General features: G+C 50.5%; 1 protein-coding gene across 4 annotated transcripts in view; it reads right to left on the minus strand.

The window, feature by feature from the left end:
* The window catches only part of SMARCA4 (SWI/SNF related, matrix associated, actin dependent regulator of chromatin, subfamily a, member 4), a 56197-nt gene extending 35369 nt beyond the window's left edge, over positions 1 to 20828 (minus strand). The window contains exons 1-16 of one of the 4 annotated variants that reach the window (XM_066570318.1): positions 20733 to 20828; positions 19709 to 19761; positions 17973 to 18188; positions 14552 to 14684; positions 12995 to 13369; positions 11047 to 11145; positions 9662 to 9902; positions 6645 to 6771; positions 6003 to 6176; positions 4642 to 4815; positions 3015 to 3182; positions 2123 to 2173; positions 1909 to 2039; positions 1209 to 1266; positions 959 to 1077; positions 175 to 325 (exon numbers count right to left, since the gene is read on the minus strand). In XM_066570318.1, the coding sequence (XP_066426415.1) occupies positions 175 to 325; positions 959 to 1077; positions 1209 to 1266; positions 1909 to 2039; positions 2123 to 2173; positions 3015 to 3182; positions 4642 to 4815; positions 6003 to 6176; positions 6645 to 6771; positions 9662 to 9902; positions 11047 to 11145; positions 12995 to 13369; positions 14552 to 14684; positions 17973 to 18161 (2190 nt within the window). In that variant the 5' untranslated portion in view covers positions 18162 to 18188; positions 19709 to 19761; positions 20733 to 20828. The remainder of the gene's footprint in view (positions 1 to 174; positions 326 to 958; positions 1078 to 1208; positions 1267 to 1908; positions 2040 to 2122; positions 2174 to 3014; positions 3183 to 4641; positions 4816 to 6002; positions 6177 to 6644; positions 6772 to 9661; positions 9903 to 11046; positions 11146 to 12994; positions 13370 to 14551; positions 14685 to 17972; positions 18189 to 19708; positions 19762 to 20732) is intronic. The other 3 variants (XM_066570316.1, XM_066570317.1, XM_066570315.1) reach the window with 3 other exon arrangements.
* Positions 20829 to 21174: the final 346 nt, after the last annotated feature.

Genomic DNA, 21174 nt, shown 5'->3' on the forward strand with positions numbered 1-21174 from the left:
CTCAGATCTCCATCCCTCTCCAGATCCCACCTCAGATCTCCATCCATCTCCAGATCCCACCTCAGATCTCCATCCATCTCCAGATCCCACCTCAGATCTCCATCCCTCTCCAGATCCCACCTCAGATCTCCATCCCTCTCCAGATCCCACCCTTTTCTCCCCACATCTCCACACCTGGTACTGCTTGAGGACGCCGTTGACCATCAGGGCCGACTGCTTGTCCACGCGCTCGGTGACGGCGTGGGCCACGGCGTAGTAGGACTGGAGACCCCGCGCCAGCGCCTGGGACACGCCGTACTCGTCGTCCACGTCCTGCTTGGCGTTCCTGCCCGGAAAAACGGGGTGAAAAACCGGGAGAAAGGGACAGGGACCACCCGGGAATGGGGGAAAATGGGGGAAAATGGGGGAAAATGGGGAAAATTGGGATAAAATGGGAGAAAAATGGGATAAAGGGACAGGGACCACCTGGGAATGGGAAAAATGGGGAAAATTGGGATAAAATGGGGGGGAAATGGGAAAAGGGTCAAGGAGCACTTGAAAATGGGGGAAAATGGGGGAAAATGGGGGGAATGGGATAAAATGGGAGAAAAATGGGATAAAGGGTCATGGACCACCAGGGAATGGAAGGAGAAGAAAAGAAAGAAGAGGAAGAAAAGAAAGAAGAGGAAGAAAAGGAAGAAGAAGGAGAAGGAGGAGGAGGAGAAGGAGGAGAAGAAGAGGAAGAAGAGAAAGAAGAGGAAGAAAAGGAAGAAGAAGGAGAAGGAGGAGGAGAAGAAGAAGAGGAAGAAGAGGAAGAAGAGGAAGAAGAGGAAGAAGAGGAAGAAGAGGAAGAAGAGGAAGAAAAGGAAGAGGAAGGAAGAAAAAGAAGAGGAAGGAGAGGAAGAGAAGAAGAAAAGGAAGGAGGGAGGAAGAGGAAGAAGAGGAAGGAGAGGAAGAGGAAGGGGGGAGGAAGGCTCACTCGATGATGTGCCGGGCGTCCACCTCCGAGACGTCGTCGCTGTCGGGGTCTGGAATTTTCTTCTTCTCCTCCACGGGCAGCGCGGGCTGGGCCGGCTGGGGCTGCTCCTCCTCTTCCTCCTGGGGACAAAAAAATGAAATTTCGGTTCAAAAAGGGAAAAAAAGATTCCAAAATTTATTGGGGAACGCTGAGGTTATGGGGGCGGAGTTAATTAAAATATCATTTTATTTTCCAATTCTGCCTTCCTCACCTCCTCCTCCTCCTCGGAGCCGCTCTCCTCGCTGTCGGAGCGCGGAGCCACCTCGTACCTGGCGGGGGAAAAATGGGAATTTTCCAAAACATGGAATTGGCTCTGGAATTCCCAGTGCTCCCAGTGTTCCCAGGGACCATTCCCAGTGCTCCCAGTGCTCCCAGTTTACCCCGGGTTCATCTCCAGCCAGGCCTCCCAGTGCTCCCAGGGTCCATTCCCAGTATTCCCAGTCCCCCCAGGGACCATTCCCACCATTCCCAGTGCTCCCAGTGCTCCCAGTTTACCCCGGGTTCATCTCCAGCCAGGCCTCCCAGCCCCACCAGGGTCCATTCCCAGTATTCCCAGTGCTTCCAGTATTCCCAGTGCTCCCAGTTTACCCCGGGTTCATCTCCAGCCAGGCCTCCCAGCCCCACCAGGGTCCATTCCCAGTATTCCCAGTCCCCCCAGGGACCATTCCCACCATTCCCAGTGCTCCCAGTGCTCCCAGTTTACCCCGGGTTCATCTCCAGCCAGGCCTCCCAGCCCCACCAGGGTCCATTCCCAGTATTCCCAGTGCTTCCAGTATTCCCAGTGCTCCCAGTTTACCCCGGGTTCATCTCCAGCCAGGCCTCCCAGCCCCACCAGGGTCCATTCCCAGTATTCCCAGTCCCCCCAGGGACCATTCCCACCATTCCCAGTGCTCCCAGTGCTCCCAGTTTACCCCGGGTTCATCTCCAGCCAGGCCTCCAGCTGCCCGGCCTTGGGCGCGTCGGTTCCCGTCAGGATTTTGCCGCTCTCCACGTGGATCACCTTCACTGGGAGGTCGCTCATCTGGCTGGTCTCATCCAGGGGCTGGGATTGGGAATTGGGAATTGTCCAAAATTCCCTAAAAAAGCCCCAGAATTCCCCCAGGATTGGGATGGTCCCGGACTCACCTCCCCATCGGGGCCGATGGCTGGAGCCTGACCCTCGGCGTTCTCTGCCTTCTGCGGGGACAACGGGAGGAGGAGGAAGAGGGAGGAGAGGAAGAAAAGGAAGAGGGAGGAGAAGAAAAAAGGGAAGGAGATGAAGAGTGGGAAGGAAGAAAATGAGAGGAGATAAGGAAGAAGAGGAAGAAGATGGAGGAGAAGGAAAAGAAGGAGATGAAGGAGAAGAAGAAGGAGAAGGAGGAGGAAGAGGAGGAGGAGGAGGAGGAGAAGGAGAAGAAGGAGATAAAGAAGGAGGAGAAGAAGGAGATGAAGGAGATGAAGGAGATGAAGGAGGAGGAGAAGGAGAAGAAGGAGAAGGAGAAGAAGGAGGAAGAGGAGGAGGAGGAAGAGGAGGAGGAGGAGAAGGAGGAGGAGGAGAAGGAGAAGGAGATGAAGGAGATGAAGGAGAAGAAGAAGAAGGAGAAGGAGAAGGAGAAGAGAGGAGGAGGAGGAAGGAGAGGAAAATGAAGAGGAAGAAGAAGGACAGGAAGGAGAAGAAAAAATGGAAGGATGTGAAGGGCAGGAAGGAGAGAAGTAGAGGAGAAAAGGAAGAAGAAGAAAAGGAAGAGGAAGAAGAAGAAGAAAAGGAAGAGGAAGAAGAAAAAAGGGGAGGAGAGGAGGAGGAGGAAGGAGAAGAAAAGGAAGAGGAAGAAGAAGGAAAAAAGGATGGGAAGGAGAAGAAAAAATGGAAGGAGACAAAACATGGGAAGGAAGAAAAGGAAAAAGAGACAAAGAGAAGAAAGGAAGGAAAGAGAGAAACGAAGAAGAGGAGGAGGAGGAAGGAGATGAAGTCAGCCTGGGCAGCCCAGCCCTGGCACTGCCTCCAAACACCCTCCTGGCCTTCCTCCCCTTGTCCCACCTTCTTCTTCTTCTTCTTCTTCTTCTCCTTGGCCACCTGGGCCGCCTTGTGCTGCCTCACCAGCTCGGTCAGGTTGGCCACGTATTCGTCGGTCTGCTGCAGCAGGTAGGCCAGGCGCTTGTCCTTCTTCTGGTCGATGAGCTTGCGGTAGCCTTCCTCATCCTCGGCCTGTCCGGGGGCAGAAAGAGGTCAGGGACCGTCCTCATCCTCATCCTCATCCTCATCATCATCCTCATCCTCATCCCCATCCTCAGCCTCATCCCCATCCCCATCCTCAGCCTCATCCCCATCCCCTTCCTCATCCTCGGCCTGTTCGGGGGCAGAAAGAGGTCAAGGACCGTCCTCATCCTCATCCTCATCCTCATCCTCATCCTAATCATCATCCTCATCCTCATCATCAGCCTCATCCCCATCCCCTTCCTCATCCTCGGCCTGTTCGGGGGCAGAAAGACGTCAGGGACCGTCCTCATCCTCATCTTCACCATCATCGTCATCATCATCATCCTCATCCTCATCCCCATCCCCATCCTCATCCTCATCCTCATCCCCAGCCTCATCCCCATCCCCTTCCTCATCCTCGGCCTGTTCGGGGGCAGAAAGAGGTCAGGGACCGTCCTCATCCTCATCCTCATCATCATCATTATCCTCATCCTCATCATCATCCTCATCCCCTTCCCCTTCCTCATCCTTGGCCTGCTTGTGGGGAGAGAGAGAGATCAGGAACCCATGGGAACCCTCCTCATCCTCATCTTCATCCTCATCCCCATCCTCATCCCCATCCCCTTCCTCATCCTTGCGGGGAGAGAGAGATCAAGAACCCTCCTCATCCTCATCCTCAGCTGAAGAGCAGCTCAGGAACCATCCTCATCCTCATCCTCATCCTCGGCCTGCCCAGGGGGATAAAGAGATCAGGAACCCATGGGAACCCTCCTCATCCTCATCCTCATCCTCATCCTCATCTTTGGGGGCAAAACGGCTCAGGAACCCATGGGAACCCTCCTCATCCTCATCCTCAGCAGAAGAACACCTCAGGAACCCTCCTCATCCTCAGAGGGAGAAAGAGCTCAGGAACCTTCCTCATCCTCATCCTCAGAACAGCTCAGAAACCCATGGGAACCATCCTCATCCTCATCCTCATCCTCATCCTCATCCATCTTCATCTGAAGAACAGCTCAGGAACCCATGGGAACCATCCTCATCCTCATCCTCAGCTGAAGAACAGCTCAGGAACCCATGGGAACCATCCTCATCCTCATCCTCATCCTCATCCTCATCCTCATCTTCATCCGAAGAACAGCTCAGGAACCCATGGGAACCCTCCTCATCCTCATCCTCATCCTGTCCATCCATCTGACCATCCCATCTACCCAACCACTGGACACTTCCCACCCCTCCAACCACCCCAGGTCCCTCCTCCAACCCTTCCACCAGGTGGACACCACCCCACCTTAGCACCACCCCCAAACCCCCTCAGGAGCCACCCAACGCCCCCACCCGCAAACACCGACCGGACCCCGCCCACCACGGCCCCGATGGCCACCACTGCTGGACCTCCGACCGCCCACCGCCCCCCCGCTCCTGTCCATCCGTCCACCCCGACCGCGTCCGTCCGTCCCGGGGTCCCCACCATGAGCCTCCTCATCCTCTCCTTCTCGATGCGCTCGTTCTCCTTCTTCTGCTCGCGCTCGGTGTTGGCGTGGTAGGTGGCCACGGCCTTGGTGAGCTTCTGGATCTTTCCGCTGACGCTCCGGTGGTACTCCTTGAAGTCCTTGGCGTGCTGCAGGATGCTGTTGAGGTACTCCTGCGGGCGAGGAGGAGGAGGAGGACGCGCGGAGGTCAGCGCGGTGGGAATGGCGGGAGAAGGCGGAGCGGGGGAGACGGGAGGGGTTGGGCGGAGGAGAGAGATGGGGATTGGAGGGTGCTGATGGTCAGGACAGGGTTCTGATGGTGAGGAGAGGGTTCTGATGGTCAGGAGAGGGTTCTGATGGTCAGGAGAGGGTTCTGATGGTCAAGAGAGGGTTCTGATGGTGAGGAGAGGGTTCTGATGGTCAGGAGAGGGTCCTGATGGTCAGGAGAAGGTTCTGATGGTCAGTAGAGGGTCCTGATGGTCAGGAGAGAGTCCTGATGGTCAGCAGAAGGTCCTAATGGTCAGTAAAGGGTCCTAATGGTCAGTAGAGGGTCCCAGAAGACATTGTATGCTCCCAATGGTCACTAGACAGTCCCAATGGTCAGTAAAAGGTCCCAATGGTCAGCAGAAGGTCCTGAGGGTCAGTAGAGGGTTCTGATGACCATCAGAGGGTCCCACCAGCCATTGTATGGTCCCAGTGGTCAGCAGAGGGTCCCAATGGTCAGTAGAGGGTCTCAAAGGTCAGCAGAGGGTCCCAGTGGTCAGCAGAGGGTCCCAATGACCATCAGAGGGTCCCACCAGCCATTGTATGGTCCCAGTGGTCAGCAGAGGGTCCCAATGACCATCAGAGGGTCCCACCAGCCATTGTATGGTCCCAGTGGTCAGCAGAGGGTCCCAATGACCATCAGAGGGTCCCAATGGTCAGCAGAGGGTCCCAATGGTCAGCAGAGGGTCCCAGTGGTCAGCAGAGGGTCCCAGTGGTCAGTAGAAGGTCCCAATGGTCAGCAGAGGGTCTCAATGGTCAGCAGAGGGTCCCAATGCTCAGCAGAGGGTCTCAATGGTCAGCAGAGGGTCCCAGTGGTCAGCAGAGGGTCCCAATGGTCAGCAGAGGGTCCCAGTGGTCAGCAGAGGGTCCCAGTGGTCAGCAGAGGGTCCCAGTGGTCAGCAGAGGGTCCCAGCAGCCATCAAGTCATCCCAAGGCCCACTGAGTGCTCCCAGCAGCCACCACCAAACCTTGGACCACCACCCACCACCACCCACCAGCACCCAGAGCCAACCGCCCCCGAACCCCCAACCCAGGTGAGACTCCCTGAAACCCCGGGGAACTCCCCTGGAATTCCCTGCCCCAGGAAAGCCCCGACCTGGTGCTTCTGCCGGCGCTTCCTCTCCTGCTCGATCTTCTGCTGCTTCTCCAGCTTCTCGGTGATCCGGGCCTCGCGCAGCGACTGCCGCTTGCTGCGCTTGTAGGCCTTGGCGTTGAGCGCCGTCTCCAGCGCCGTGTCGCGCCGCATGCACACCACCACCTCCTGGCGCAGCTGGAACCCCAAAAAAACCCCCAGCCCTGAGGTCGTTTTGGGAGCTACCAAAAGGTTCCTGCTCCCAAACCTTGGTGGTGTCCCCAGTGCTCCTGGCGCAGCTGGAACCCCAAAAAACCCCAGCCCTGAGGTCGTTTTGGGAGCCACCACAACGTTCCTGGTCCCAAATCCTGGGGTTTTTTTGGGAGCCACCACCACTCCCAAATCCTGGTTTTCTTGGGAGCCACCACCACAAGGTTCCTGCTCCCAAATCCTGTTTTTTTTGGGAGCCACCACCACTCCAAAATCCTGGTTTTTTGGGGGAGCCACCCCAAGGTTCCTGCTCCCAAATCCTGGGGTTTTTTTTTAGGAGCCACCACCACTCCCAAATCCTGGTTTTCTTGGGAGCCACCCCAAGGTTCCTGCTCCCAAATCCTGTTTTTTTTTGGGAGCCACCCCAAGGTTCCAGGTCCCAAACCCAGCCCTCACCTGGCGCTGGAAGTTGAGCAGCCTCAGAGCCTTGAGCTCAATGGTGGCTTTGGTCCTCAGGTCTCCGGCCAAGGAGCCGGGGAGGTTCTCCAGCTCCTGGATGCGGTGGGCGATGCGGGCTTGGAGCCTGCAGAGGAGGAGGATGAGGATGAGGAAGGATTTTGGGATGAGCTCAGCTCATTCCTGACCTAATTCCCGTTGGGAAGAGTGTGGGAGGAGGGTGGGGGCGTCGGGAAGTCGCTCCCAGAATTTTGGGATGAGTTGGGATGGGAAGGAGAAGAAAAAAGGGAAGGAGATGAAGGGTGGGAAGGAGGAAAGGAGAGGAGGAGGAGGAAGGAGAGGAAAAGGAAGAGGAAGAAGGAAAAGAGGATGGGAAGGGGAAGAAAAAAGAGGAGAGGAGGAAGGAGAAGAAAAGGAAAAGGAAGAGGAAGAGGAAGAGAGAAATGGAGAAGACGAGGTGGTGGAAGACTCCAGAAGGTCTCAGGAAGAAGGGAATAAAGAAGGAGAGCAATGAAGAAGGAGGCAGAAGATTCCAGAAGGTTTCAGGAAGAAGGGAAGAAAGAAGGAGAGAAATGGAGAAGAGGAGGACATGGAAGGTCTCATGAAGAAGTGAAGAAAGAAGGAGAGAAATGGAGAAAAGGAGGAGGTAGAAGATTCCAGAAGGTCTCAGGAAGAAGAGGATAAAAAAGAAGGAGAGAAATGAAGAAGAGGACATGGAAGGTCTTATGAAGAAGGGAAGAAAGAGAGAAATTAAGAAGAGGAGGAGGTAGAAGACTCCAGAAGGTCTCATGAAGAAGGAGAGCAATGAGGAATGAGGCAGAAGATTCCAGAAGGTCTCAGGAAGAAGAGAATCAAGGAGAGCAATGGAGAAGGATGTAGAAGATTCCAGAAGGTCTCAGGAAGGAGAGCAATGGAGAAGGAGGCAGAAGATTCCAGAAGGTCTCATGAAGAAGAGAATAAAGAAGGAGAAAAATGGAGAAGGATGTAGAAGATTCCAGAAGATCTCAGGAAGAAGAGAATAAAGAAGGAGAGAAATGGAGAAGGAGGTAGAAGATTCCAGAAGGTCTCATGAAGAAGGAGAGCAATGGAGAAGGATGTAGAAGATTCCAGAAGGTTTCAGGAAGGAGAGCAATGGAGAAAAGGAGAAGGCAGAAGATTCCAGAAGGTCTCATGAAGAAGGAGAGCAATGGAGAAGGATGTAGAAGATTCCAGAAGGTCTCATGAAGAAGGAGAGCAATGGAGAAGGATGCAGAAGATTCCAGAAGGTCTCAGGAAGAAGGAGAGCAATGGAGAAGGATGCAGAAGATTCCAGAAGGTCTCAGGAAGAAGGAGAGCAATGGAGAAGGATGTAGAAGATTCCAGAAGGTCTCATGAAGAAGGAGAGCAATGGAGAAGGATGTAGAAGATTCCAGAAGGTCTCATGAAGAAGGACAGCAATGGAGAAAAGGAGAAGGCAGAAGATTCCAGAAGGTCTCATGAGGAAGGAGAGCAATGGAGAAGGATGTAGAAGATTCCAGAAGGTCTCCCGAAGAAGGAGAGCAATGGAGAAGGATGTAGAAGATTCCAGAAGGTCTCATGAGGAAGGAGAGCAATGGAGAAGGATGTAGAAGATTCCAGAAGGTCTCCCGAAGAAGGAGAGCAATGGAGAAGGATGTAGAAGATTCCAGAAGGTCTCATGAAGAAGGAGAGCAATGGAGAAGGATGCAGAAGATTCCAGAAGGTCTCAAGAAGGAAAGCAATGGAGAAAAGGAGAAGGATGTAGAAGATTCCAGAAGGTCTCATGAAGAAGGAGAGCAATGGAGAAGGATGTAGAAGATTCCAGAAGGTCTCCCGAAGAAGGAGAGCAATGGAGAAGGATGTAGAAGATTCCAGAAGGTCTCATGAAGAAGGAGAGCAATGGAGAAGGATGTAGAAGATTCCAGAAGGTCTCAGGAAGAAGGAGAGCAATGGAGAAGGATGTAGAAGATTCCAGAAGGTCTCAGGAAGAAGGAGAGCAATGGAGAAGGATGTAGAAGATTCCAGAAGGTCTCATGAGGAAGGAGAGCAATGGAGAAGGATGTAGAAGATTCCAGAAGGTCTCCCGAAGAAGGAGAGCAATGGAGAAGGATGTAGAAGATTCCAGAAGGTCTCATGAAGAAGGAGAGCAATGGAGAAGGATGTAGAAGATTCCAGAAGGTCTCATGAAGAAGGAGAGCAATGGAGAAGGATGCAGAAGATTCCAGAAGGTCTCATGAAGAAGGAGAGCAATGGAGAAGGATGCAGAAGATTCCAGAAGGTCACAAGAAGGAAAGCAATGGAGAAAAGGAGAAGGATGTAGAAGATTCCAGAAGGTCTCATGAAGAAGGAGAGCAATGGAGAAGGATGTAGAAGATTCCAGAAGGTCTCCCGAAGAAGGAGAGCAATGGAGAAGGATGTAGAAGATTCCAGAAGGTCTCATGAAGAAGGAGAGCAATGGAGAAGGATGTAGAAGATTCCAGAAGGTCTCAGGAAGAAGGAGAGCAATGGAGAAGGATGTAGAAGATTCCAGAAGGTCTCCCGAAGAAGGAGAGCAATGGAGAAGGATGTAGAAGATTCCAGAAGGTCTCATGAAGAAGGAGAGCAATGGAGAAGGATGCAGAAGATTCCAGAAGGTCTCAGGAAGAAGGAGAGCAATGGAGAAGGATGTAGAAGATTCCAGAAGGTCTCATGAAGAAGGAGAGCAATGGAGAAGGATGTAGAAGATTCCAGAAGGTCTCATGAAGAAGGAGAGCAATGGAGAAGGATGTAGAAGATTCCAGAAGGTCTCATGAAGAAGGAGAGCAATGGAGAAGGATGTAGAAGATTCCAGAAGGTCTCAGGAAGAAGGAGAGCAATGGAGAAGGATGTAGAAGATTCCAGAAGGTCTCCCGAAGAAGGAGAGCAATGGAGAAGGATGCAGAAGATTCCAGAAGGTCTCATGAAGAAGGAGAGCAATGGAGAAGGATGTAGAAGATTCCAGAAGGTCTCCCGCAGAAGGCCCCGCCCACCCGCCGCCGTACCTGTACTCCCTCTCCTGCAGGATCTCCACGGGGTCGAGCCCGCGCGGTTTCTGGATGGGCGTGATGCGGTTCTGCTTGGGGTGCATGGGCAGCGCCGGCGGCGCCGGCTGCCCCGGCGAGGGCGGGGGCGGCCCGGGGGACGCCGGGGGCACGGCCGGGGGCACCGGGGACGGGCGGCCGGCGGGGGGGGGCGGCAGCAGCTTCTGGGGGGCCCCGCCCGGAGCCGCCGCCGACAGCGGCCCTGTGGAAAAAACACCAAAAAAAATGGAATTTTTGGCAATTTCGTGAGCGTTTAAAGTTCAAATTTGACCCCTAAAAAAGCAAAAAATAAATCAGATTATTAGAGTAGAAATAAGAGGGATTGGAGAAAAATTGGAGTGTCTTAATCGTGGAGGAGTCGGTCCCCCAGTTTCAAGCAAAATTCTTATTTTGTTCTTAGAATTTGAAAAGTTCTTGTTTTTCCTCTTAGTTATGAGGAAATCGACCCTAAATCCTCAAAAAAAAAAAAAAAAATCGATTTGTTTGGGCAGGGATTGAAAATTTGAGGATCTGACTTGGAATGAGGTTGTGGAGTAACTGCAGAATTTAAGGGGAAATTTCTCCCAGTTTCACCCAAAATTCCTATTAGATATGAGGAAATTGACCCTAAATCCCCCCAAAAAAATTCTATTTATTTGGTCAACAGTGGAGCTGTGGGAAAAGAGAATTTTGGAATTTCCAGATGTGGGTATGGGTGAGGTTTTCCTGGGGGTTTGGGTTGCAAATTTGACCAAAAAAAGGGAATTATTTGGGCAGGAATTAAGGGGAGTTAGACAAAAATTTGAGGATCTGACTTAGAATGAGGTTGTGGAGTAAATGCAGAATTTAGGGGGAAATTCATCCCAATTTCACCCAAAATTCCTATTAGTTACCTGGAACTAAACTCCTATTTAAATATCTATTATAAACCTGGAAATCAACCCTAAATCCCCAAAAAAATCAAATTATTTGGGCAGGAATTAAGGTGAATTACACAAAAATTTGAAGATCTGACTTGGAATGAGCTGGTGGAGAAATTCATCCCAATTTCACCCAAAACTCCTGGAAATCGACCTTAAATCCCCCCAAAAAATCCAATTATTTGGCTGGAAATCAGCCCCAAATTCCCCAAATTTCCAGAAAATGAAGCACAATCCCCAAAAAACCTCCAAATTCTCCCCCCCCCCAAAAAAAATCCAAATATTTATCTAGGAATGAGCACACCCTGCAAAAGAAGTGAAACCTCATTTAAAGAATTCCAGCCCCAACCCCAGGATTTGAACCAGGAATTTTCTTCCATTCCCACCCTCCCAGAGCTGAGAAATTTGGGGTGAATTCACAGGAATTTGGTGAAATTTGGGTCTTACCTTCAGGCCAGGGTTTGGGGGGGCCCCCTGGGGGCTGTCCCGGCATTCCGGGGGGAACTCCTGAGGGTCCAGGAGGGGGCATGTTGGGCCCTCCTATTCCTGAAAATTCCCAAAAATTAGGGAAAAAATGGGGAAAAAATGGGAAGAAAAGGGAAGAAAGGGGGAAAAAAAAAGGGGGAAAAAGGGAAAAAAAAAGGAAATTTCATGAGGATTTTGATGATTCCTGGGGGAGTTTGGATGGATCCTAAATCCCAAATTTTGGAATGGACAAGGACGTGGATGGGAGGGGAGGAGGAAACTCAAACTGGGGCAAACTGGGGCAAACTGGGGCAAACTGGGACCAAATGGGACAAGCTCTCCATGAATATCCCAGGATGGGAGAAGAGAAGGAAACTCAAACTGGGGCAAACTGGGAACAAATGGGACCAAGTGGGACAAACTCCCCTTGGATATCCCAGGATGGAGAGGAGGAGGAAACTCAAACTGGGGCAAACTGGGGCAAACTGGGACCAAGTGGGACAAACTCCCCTTGGATATCCCAGGATGGGAGAGGAGAAGGAAACTCAAACTGGGGCAAACTGGGGCAAACTGGGACCAAGTGGGACAAGCTCTCCATGAATATCCCAGGATGGAGAGGAGGAGGAAACTCAAACTGGGGCAAACTGGGGCAAACTGGGACCAAATGGGATAAACTCCCCTTGGATATCCCAGGATGGAGAGGAGGAGGAAACTCAAACTGGGGCAAACTGGGGCAAACTGGGACCAAGTGGGACAAACTCCCCTTGGATATCCCAGGATGGGAGAGGAGAAGGAAACTCAAACTGGGGCAAACTGGGGCAAACTGGGACCAAGTGGGACAAGCTCTCCATGAATATCCCAGGATGGAGAGGAGGAGGAAACTCAAACTGGGGCAAACTGGGGCAAACTGGGACCAAATGGGATAAACTCCCCTTGGATATCCCAGGATGGAGAGGAGAAGGAAACTCAAACTGGGGCAAACTGGGAACAAATGGGACAAGCTCCCCTTGGATACCCCAGGATGGGAGAGGAGGAGGAGGAAACTCAAATTGGGGCAAACTGGGAACAAATGGGACCAAATGGGACCAAATGGGATAAACTCCCCTTGGATATCCCAGGATGGAGAGGAGGAAACTCAAACTGGGGCAAACTGGGGCAAACTGGGACCAAATGGGACAAGCTCCCCTTGGATATCCCAGGATGGGAGAGGAGGAGGAAACTCAAACTGGGCCAAACTGGGAACAAATGGGACCAAATGGGATAAACTCCCCTTGGATACCCCAGGATGGGAGAGGCAGAAACTCAAACTGGGGCAAACTGGGACCAAGTGGGACAAGCTCTCCATGAATATCCCAGGATGGGAGAAGAGAAGGAAACTCAAACTGGGGCAAACTGGGAACAAATGGGACAAGCTCCCCTTGGATATCCCAGGATGGGAGAAGAGAAGGAAACTCAAACTGGGGCAAACTGGGATCAGGACAGAACGGGACAAACTCCCCACAGATCCCAGGATGGAAACAGATGGAGATCCCCAAAGATCCCTCAGGACAGAATGGGACAAACTCCCCACAGACCCCTCAGGATGGAACGGGACAAACTCCCCACAGACCCCTCAGGACAGAATGGGACAAACTCCTCAGAGATCTCAGGATAGAACAAGGACAAACTGCCCACAGATCCCAGGAAGAAAAGGGATGAGTTCCTCACATACCCCAGGACAGAATGGGACAAACTCCCCAGAGATCCCTCAGGACAGAACGAGGATGAGCTCCCCACAGATCCCAGGATGAAAAGGGCCGAACTTCTCACATCTCCCAGAACAGAACGCCTCAAACCCCCCTCAGACCCCCCAACCCCCCCTGAACCCCTCCCCACCTCACCCCAGCCACCCCCAGACCCCTCCCCGTGGCCCCCATCCCCTCCTCCTCACCATGAGGTCTGGAATACCCGGGCGGCGCCGGCCCCGCTCCGGGCGCTTGCCCCGGGCCCTGTGCGGCTCCGGCGGGCGGAGGTAGAGCAGGAATCTGCGGCTGCATCCCCGGCAGGGGCCGTTTGCCCTGCACGGCCACCTGGAGATGCTCTGGAAGGGGCTGCCCTCGCGCCAGCAGCTTGTAGGCCATGATTTGGGCGCGCAGCTGGTGCAGCTGGGCGGCGTTGAATGGGGAAGGGCCCCGGCCCAAGGCCGGGGAGTCGGAACCGGAACCGTCCAGGGCGGCGCCGGAGCCGCCGGCGGAGCTGCTGGAGGGGCCGTTGGATGGCACCGGGCTGGAGGCGTGCTCGGAGCCACCCAGAGGGGATGGGTAACCTGAAGGGCAAAGAGAAACGGGCGGGGAGCTGTTGGATCCATCCCTGAGGCAGCTGGAATGGGAAATCCCATTCCCAACCCATCCCTGCGGCAGCTGGAATGGGAAATCCCATTCCAAATCCATCCCTGAGGCAGCTGGAATGGGAAATCCCATTCCAAACCCATCCCTGAGGCAGCTGGAATGGGAAATCCCATTCCCAATTTATTCCTGAGGCAGCTGGAATGGGAAATCCCATTCCCAATCCATCCCTGAGGCAGCTGGAATGGGAAATCCCATTCCCAATTTATCCCTGAGGCAGCTGGAATGGGAAATCCCATTCCCAATCCATCCCTGAGGCAGCTGGAATGGGAAATCCCATTCCCAACCCATCCCTGAGGCAGCTGGAATGGGAAATCCCATTCCCAATCCATCCCTGAGGCAGCTGGAATGGGAAATCCCATTCCAAACCCATCCCTGAGGCAGCTGGAATGGGAAATCCCATTCCCAATTTATCCCTGAGGCAGCTGGAAAGGGAAATCTGCTCCCAAATCTCTTAGCCAGGAATAAAGAGCAAGAAATCCCCTCCCAAAATCCAAAGCCAGGGTTTGGCCACCATTCCTCCTTTTCCCACGATCCCAATTTTGGGAATGCTGAAAACCTCCCAAAATCCAAGGATTTTCCCAGGATTTTCCAAGGATTTGGACACAATTCCTCCCCTCACCACAATCCCAATTTTGGGAATGTTGAAAACCTCCCAAAATCCAAGGATTGTCCAAGGACTTTCCAAGGATTTTCCCAGAATTTTCCAAGGATTTTCCCAGGATTTTCCAAGGATTTGGACACAATTCCTCCCCTCACCACGATCCCAATTTTGGGAATGCTGTAAACCTCCCAAAATCCAAATCCAGGGTTTGGCCACCATTCCTCCATTTCCCACGATCCCAATTTTGGGAATGCTGAAAACCGCCCAAAAATCCAAGGATTGTCCAAGGACTGTCCAAGAACTTTCCAAGGATTTTCCCAGGATCTTCCCAGGATTTTCCCAGGATTTTCCCAGGATTTTCCAAGGACTTTCCAAGGATTTTCCCAGGATTTTCCCAGGATTTTCCCAGGACTTTCCAAGGATTTTCCCGGGATTTTCCCAGGATTTTTCCCAGGATTTTTTCCAGAATTTTTCCCAGGATTTTCCCCAGGATCCCAACCTTGGGAATGCTGATCCATGGGGCTGGGGGGGGGTCCCATCCCCGCGTGCCCCCCCGGGCGCATCCCCATCCCCTTCATCTGCCCGTAGCGAGGATCCTCCGCCATTCCCTTCTCGTGCATCGCGTCCAGGGGCTGCAGGGGGCAAAACAACATCCCAAAAAATCAGAATTCCTGAAGGAAACGCTGATCCCAACCCACAGAATTATGTCCCAAAAAATCAGAGAATTCCTGGATAAAATTCTGTTCCCAACCCGCCCAACCCTGCAGAATTAAATCCCAAAAAAATCAGATTTTAGCAGAGAATTCCTGAAGGAAACTCTGATCCCAACCCACAGAATTGTATCCCAAAAATCAGAAAATTCCTGAAGGAAACTCTGATCACAACCCATGGAATTATATCCCAAAAAATCAGAGAATTCCTGAAGGAAATTCTGATCACAACCCACAGAATTATATCCTAAAAAATCAGAAAATTCCTGCAGGAAATTCTGATCCCAACCCATGGAATTATATCCCAAAAAATCAGAAAATTCCTGCAGGAAATTCTGATCCCAACCCACAGAATTATGTCCCAAAAAATCAGAGAATTCCTGGATAAAATTCTGTTCCCAACCCGCCCAACCCTGCAAAATTAAATCCCAAAAAAATCAGATTTTAGCAGAGAATTCCTGAAGGAAACTCTGATCCCAACCCACAGAATTGTATCCCAAAAAATCAGAAAATTCCTGAAGGAAACTCTGATCACAACCCATGGAATTATATCCCAAAAAATCAGAGAATTCCTGCAGGAAATTCTGATCCCAGCCCACAGAATTGTATCTCAAAAATCAGAAAATTCCTGCAGGAAATTCTGATCCCAACCCACAGAATTATGTCCCAAAAAATCAGAAAATTCCTAGATAAAATTCTGATCCCAACCCGTCCAACCCTGCAGAATTATATCCCAAAAAAATCAGATTTTAGCAGAGAATTCCTGAAGGAAACTCTGATCCCAACCCACAGAATTGTATCCCAAAAATCAGAAAATTCCTGAAGGAAACGCTGATCACAACCCATGGAATTATATCCCAAAAAATCAGAGAATTCCTGAAGGAAATTCTGATCACAACCCACAGAATTATATCCTAAAAAATCAGAAAATTCCTGCAGGAAATTCTGATCCCAACCCATGGAATTATATCCCAAAAAATCAGAAAATTCCTGCAGGAAATTCTGATCCCAACCCACAGAATTATGTCCCAAAAAATCAGAAAATTCCTGGATAAAATTCTGTTCCCAACCCGCCCAACCCTGCAAAATTAAATCCCAAAAAAATCAGATTTCAGCAGAGAATTCCTGAAGGAAACTCTGATCCCAACCCACAGAATTGTATCCCAAAAATCAGAAAATTCCTGAAGGAAACTCTGATCACAACCCATGGAATTATATCCCAAAAAATCAGAGAATTCCTGAAGGAAACGCTGATCACAACCCATGGAATTATATCCCAAAAAATCAGAGAATTCCTGCGGGAAATTCTGATCCCACACCACAGAATTCCCAGGGAACTGGAAAATAATTTTATTATTCCCAGAAATTCCAGATTTCAGCTGCTCTGGCCTCAAAAATCCTCCTCCCAGCACGATTCCCTGGATGTTTTCTAATAAGAATAAAAATAAAAATAAAAATAGAAATAGAAATAGAAATAGAAATAGAAATAAAATAATAATAATAAATCCTGCCCAAAATCCAGGAGGAAAAATCTCTCAATTCATGAGTTCATTAACGGGGTGGGATCAGGGATTTGCCCATTCTTGAGGTTTTTCAGGGCATTTTTGGAGGAGGAGAGTCTGGACTCCTTCATCTTCATCTTCTTCACCTTCCTCTTCTTCTTCATCTTCATCTTCTTCACCTTCCTCTCCTTCTTCTCCATCTTCACCTTTTTTCTTCTTCTTCTTCTTCTCCTTCTCCTCTCCTTCTCCATCATCTTCATCTTCTTCACCTTCCTCTCCATCTTCTTCACCTTCCTCTCCTTCTTCTTCTCCTTCTTCTTCACGTTTTTTCTTCTCCTTCTTCTCCTTCTCCACCATCTTCATCCTCTTCACCTTCCTCTCCTTCTTCTTCTTCTTCCTCTCCTTCTTCTTCTTCTTCCTCTCCTTCTTCTTCTCCTTCTCCTCTCCTTCACCATCATTTTCATCCTCTTCACCTTCCTCTCCTTCTTCTTCTTCTTCCTCTCCTTCTTCTTCTTCCTCTCCTTCTTCTTCTTCACCTTTTTTCTTCTTCATCTCCTTCTCCTTCACCTTCTTCTCTTCTCCTTCGTCTTCTTCTCTTCCTTCTTCTCCTTCTTCATCCTCTTCTTTTCCTTCTTCATCTTCTTCTCCACCTTCTTCATCTTCCTCTCCTTCTTCTTCTCCATCTTCTTTCTTCTTCACCTCCTTCTTCTTCTCCTTCCTCTCCTTCTTCTCCATCTTCTTCACCATCTTGTTCTTCACCTTCATCTTCTCCACCTTCTTCTCTTCTTTTCCACCATCTTCATCTTCTTCACCTTCCTCTCCTTCTTCCCCATCTTCTTCTTCACCTTCCTCTCCTTCTTCTTCTTCTCCATCTTCTTCTCTTCTTCTCCTCTACCTCTTCTCCTCCAACTTCTTCACTTCTTCTCCTTCATCATCTTCTTCTCTTCTTTCTTCTCCATCTTCTTCACCTTCCTCTCCTTCTTCTTCTCCACCTTCTGGGATTCTGGGATTCTGAGGTCTGGGATTCTGAAATTCTGAGATTCTGAGTCTGGAATTTTGCGTTTCTGGAATTCTGGGATTCTGAAATTCTGGAATTTTGGGATTCTGGAATTCTGGGTTTTTGAGGTCTGGAATTTTGCGTTTCTGAAATTCTGGGATTCTGAAATTCTGGGATTTTGAATCTGGAATTTTGCGTTTCTGGAATTCTGGGATTCTGAGGTCTGGGATTCTGGAATTCTGGGTTTCTGGAATTCTGGGGTTTTGAGGTCTGGGATTCTGGAATTCTGGGATTTTGAGTCTGGAATTCTGGGTTTCTGGAATTCTGGGTTTTTGAGGTCTGGGATTCTGGAATTCTGGGATTTTGAGTCTGGAATTTTCCGTTTCTGGAATTCTGGGATTCTGAGGTCTGGGATTCTGGAATTCTGGGATTTTGAGTCTGGAATTCTGCGTTTCTGGAATTCTGGGATTCTGAGGTCTGGGATTCTGGAATTCTGGGATTCTGAGTCTGGAATTCTGGGATTCTGGAATTCTGGGTTTTTGAGGTCTGGGATTCTGGAATTCTGGGATTTTGAGTCTGGAATTTTGCGTTTCTGGAATTCTGGGATTCTGAGGTCTGGGATTCTGAAATTCTGGGATTTTGAGTCTGGAATTTTGCATTTCTGAAATTCTGGGATTCTGGAATTCTGGGTTTCTGCTGCTCCTCACTCACCTTGTGCAGGGGGTGGATGGCGTCCGGCGCGTAGCCCGGCGCCGGCAGCGCGTGCCCGGAGTGGCCGGAGTGGCCGGAGCCGGGGGAGGGGCCGGGGGAGGGGCCCAGCATGGAGCTGGGGGAGGGGCCAGGCCCGGGGGAGGGGCCGGGCCGGGGGGTCCCGCCCAGGGGGGGCTCCGGGGTGGCCATCTCACATCAGGAGCTGGGAACGGGCACCTGGAATGCAGAAATCTGGGTTAATTATGGGAATAATTCATTATTAATATTAATAATTAATGATTAATGATTCTGGAACTGAGGGAGAGCCAGGGGGTCCCACCCAGGGGGAGCTCTGGAGTGGCCATCTCACATCAGGAGCTGGGAACGGGCACCTGGAATGGGGAAATCTGGGTTAATTATGGGAATAAATAATTATTAATATTAATAATTAATGATTAATGATTCTGGAACTGAGGGAGAGCCAGGGGGTCCCACCCAGGGGGAGCTCTGGAGTGGCCATCTCACATCAGGAGCTGGGAACGGGCACCTGGAATGCAGAAATATGGGTTAATTATGGGAATAATTAAAGATTAATAATTAATAATTAATCATTCTGGTACTGAGGGAGAGGAAGGGGGTCCCGCCCAGGAGGGGCTCCGGGGTGGCCATCTCACATCAGGAGCTGGGAACGGGCACCTGGAATGGGGAAATCTGGGTTAATTATGGCAATAATTAAAGATTAATAATTAATAATTAATCATTCTGGTACTGAGGGAGAGGAAGGGGGTCCCGCCCAGGAGGGGCTCCGGGGTGGCCATCTCACATCAGGAGCTGGGAACGGGCACCTGGAATGGGGAAATCTGGGTTAATTATGGCAATAATTAAAGATTAATAATTAATAATTAATATTTAGTAAATAATAGTTGAAAATTCTGGGATTGAGGGAGAGGAAGGGGGTCCTGCCCAGGGGGCCTCTGGAGTGGCCATCTCACATCAGGAGCTGGGAATGGGCACCTGGAATGGGGATTGGGGTTAATTACGGGAGTAATTAATAATTAATAATAATTAATAATTGATAATTAATGACTAATAATTCTGGAGCTGAGGGAGCACCAGGTGGGAAATGTCCTTCCCAATCCATGGTGAAGGAACGAGCAAGGAACTCTCCACAGTTTGTGCTCCTCAGGCATGAGGAATTAAAAAATTAATTTAAAAACTCAATAATTAAAAATGAAGATTAAAATGAAAATGAAGTAATTAAAATTTAAAATAATTTCATTTTGATTAAATAATTAAAATTTAAATTAAATTTTCTTCATTTATTACACCATTTCTACTTTTTTCCATTTATTTTTATTTAATAAAATTATTTTATTTCAATTAAATAAATAAAATTTAATTCTTTGAAATTTTCTCTATCACTCCTTTTTCATTTAATTTCATTTATTTAATTAAAATTATTTATTTGTATTAAACAATTAAAAATCAAGTTTTTGACATTTCCTCCATTCCTCCTCCTTTTCATTTCAATTTTCATTTAATGAAAATTTTTTCCGTTTAATTAAATAATTTAAATTTCATTCTTTGAAATTTTCTTCATTCCTCTTCTTTTTCATTTATTTTTTATTTCATTAAAATTATTTCATTTCAATTAAATAATCAAAATTTAATTATTTGACATTTTCTCCAATCCTCCTCTTTTTGATTAAATTAAATTAATTTAAATTAAATTAAATTTAATTTATTAAATCACCTACCTAAGGGCATGGTAGTCCTCGATGCCTCGCAGGGACAAGCTCCTAATGCCAGGCTAGGGGGAAAAATGAGAATTAATTACGAATTAATTAGGGAATTTCATTATTCTCTGAGGGGATCCTCTGAGGGGGGATCTTTTGAAGGAGGATCAATCCTGAGGGAGCTGAAGGGGGATCCTCTGAGGGGATTCCATGAGGGGAGATCCCATGAGAGGAGATCGATCCTGAGGGGTTGAGGGGGGGATTCTCTGAGGGGAACCTTTGAGGGGATCTTATGAGGGGGGATCAATCCTGAGGGAGCTGAAGGGGGATCCTCTGAGGGGGGATCCCATGAGGGGGAATCGTTTCTGAGGGGTTGAGGGAGGATCCTATGAGGGGAACCTTTGAGGGGATCCCATGAGGGGAGATTGATCCTTGGGGTTTGAGGGGGGATCCTATGAAGGGGGAATGATCCTGGGAGGTTGAAGGAGGATCGATCCTGAGGGGACTGAGGGAGGTTCCTATGAAGGGGGATCCTCTGAGGGGGAATCAATCCTGGGGCTTTGAGGGGGGATCCTCTGAGAGGATCCCAGGAGGGGGGATCCCATGAGGGCATCCATCCTAAGGGGGATCCTATGAGGGAAACACTTGGGGGGGATCCTCTGAGGGAGGATCCTATGAGCAGATCCTCTGAGGGGATATCAATCCCGAGGGGAACCTTTGAGGGGATCCTCTGAGGGGGAATCGATCTTAAAGGGAACTGAGGAACGTTCCTATGAGAGAGTATCCTATGAGGGGAGATCGATCTTGACGGGGCTGAGGGGGGATCCTACGAGAGGGCATCAATCCTGAGGGGGCTGAGGGGGGATCCTATGAGGGGATCCTATGAGAGGAGATCGATCCTGAGGGGGCCGAGGGGGTCCCGCTCCTGTGAGGGGGAGGAGAACCCCAAGGCCCCGCGCTGAGGGCGCCGCCGGTGCCGAACAAAGGGCCCGTGACCCTCGCGGGCCGCCGTATCCTCCCCTCACCTCCCCTTAGCCGGCCTTACCGGAGCTGGAGCCCTTCCCGGAACCCTTCCCGAAGCTCATCCCGACCCGATCCCGACGCGATCCCGAGCCCGGTGCCGGCAGGGGGAACAAAGGAGCCGCCGGAGCCGCCGCCGCCGCCTCAGGGAGCGCCGGGCCCGCGCCTGCGCGTCCCGCCCCACGCCGCCGCCCCGCCCACCGCGCTCGCTCAGCCAATGGCGCGGCGAGCTGGTGCCGGCACGGCCAATGAGAGGCGAGCGGAGGGACGCGCGCGCGGCGGTCGGGGCTCCGCCCACAGCAAGAGCAGCCAATGGGAACGCGGCGCGCTGCCCCCCCACAGTAAGGGGAAGGAGGGTGGAAAAGACAGGCCACGCCCACCCGCGGTGCGGCAGCCAATGGCAGCCGAGCTCGGCCGATTTCCCCCCGTCCCCAGCCTGACTAAGCTGTCAGTCACTCATCCAGCCA

Source organism: Molothrus aeneus, unplaced genomic scaffold (genome assembly GCF_037042795.1).
Source record: "Molothrus aeneus isolate 106 unplaced genomic scaffold, BPBGC_Maene_1.0 scaffold_30, whole genome shotgun sequence".
Lineage (NCBI taxonomy): Eukaryota > Metazoa > Chordata > Aves > Passeriformes > Icteridae > Molothrus > Molothrus aeneus.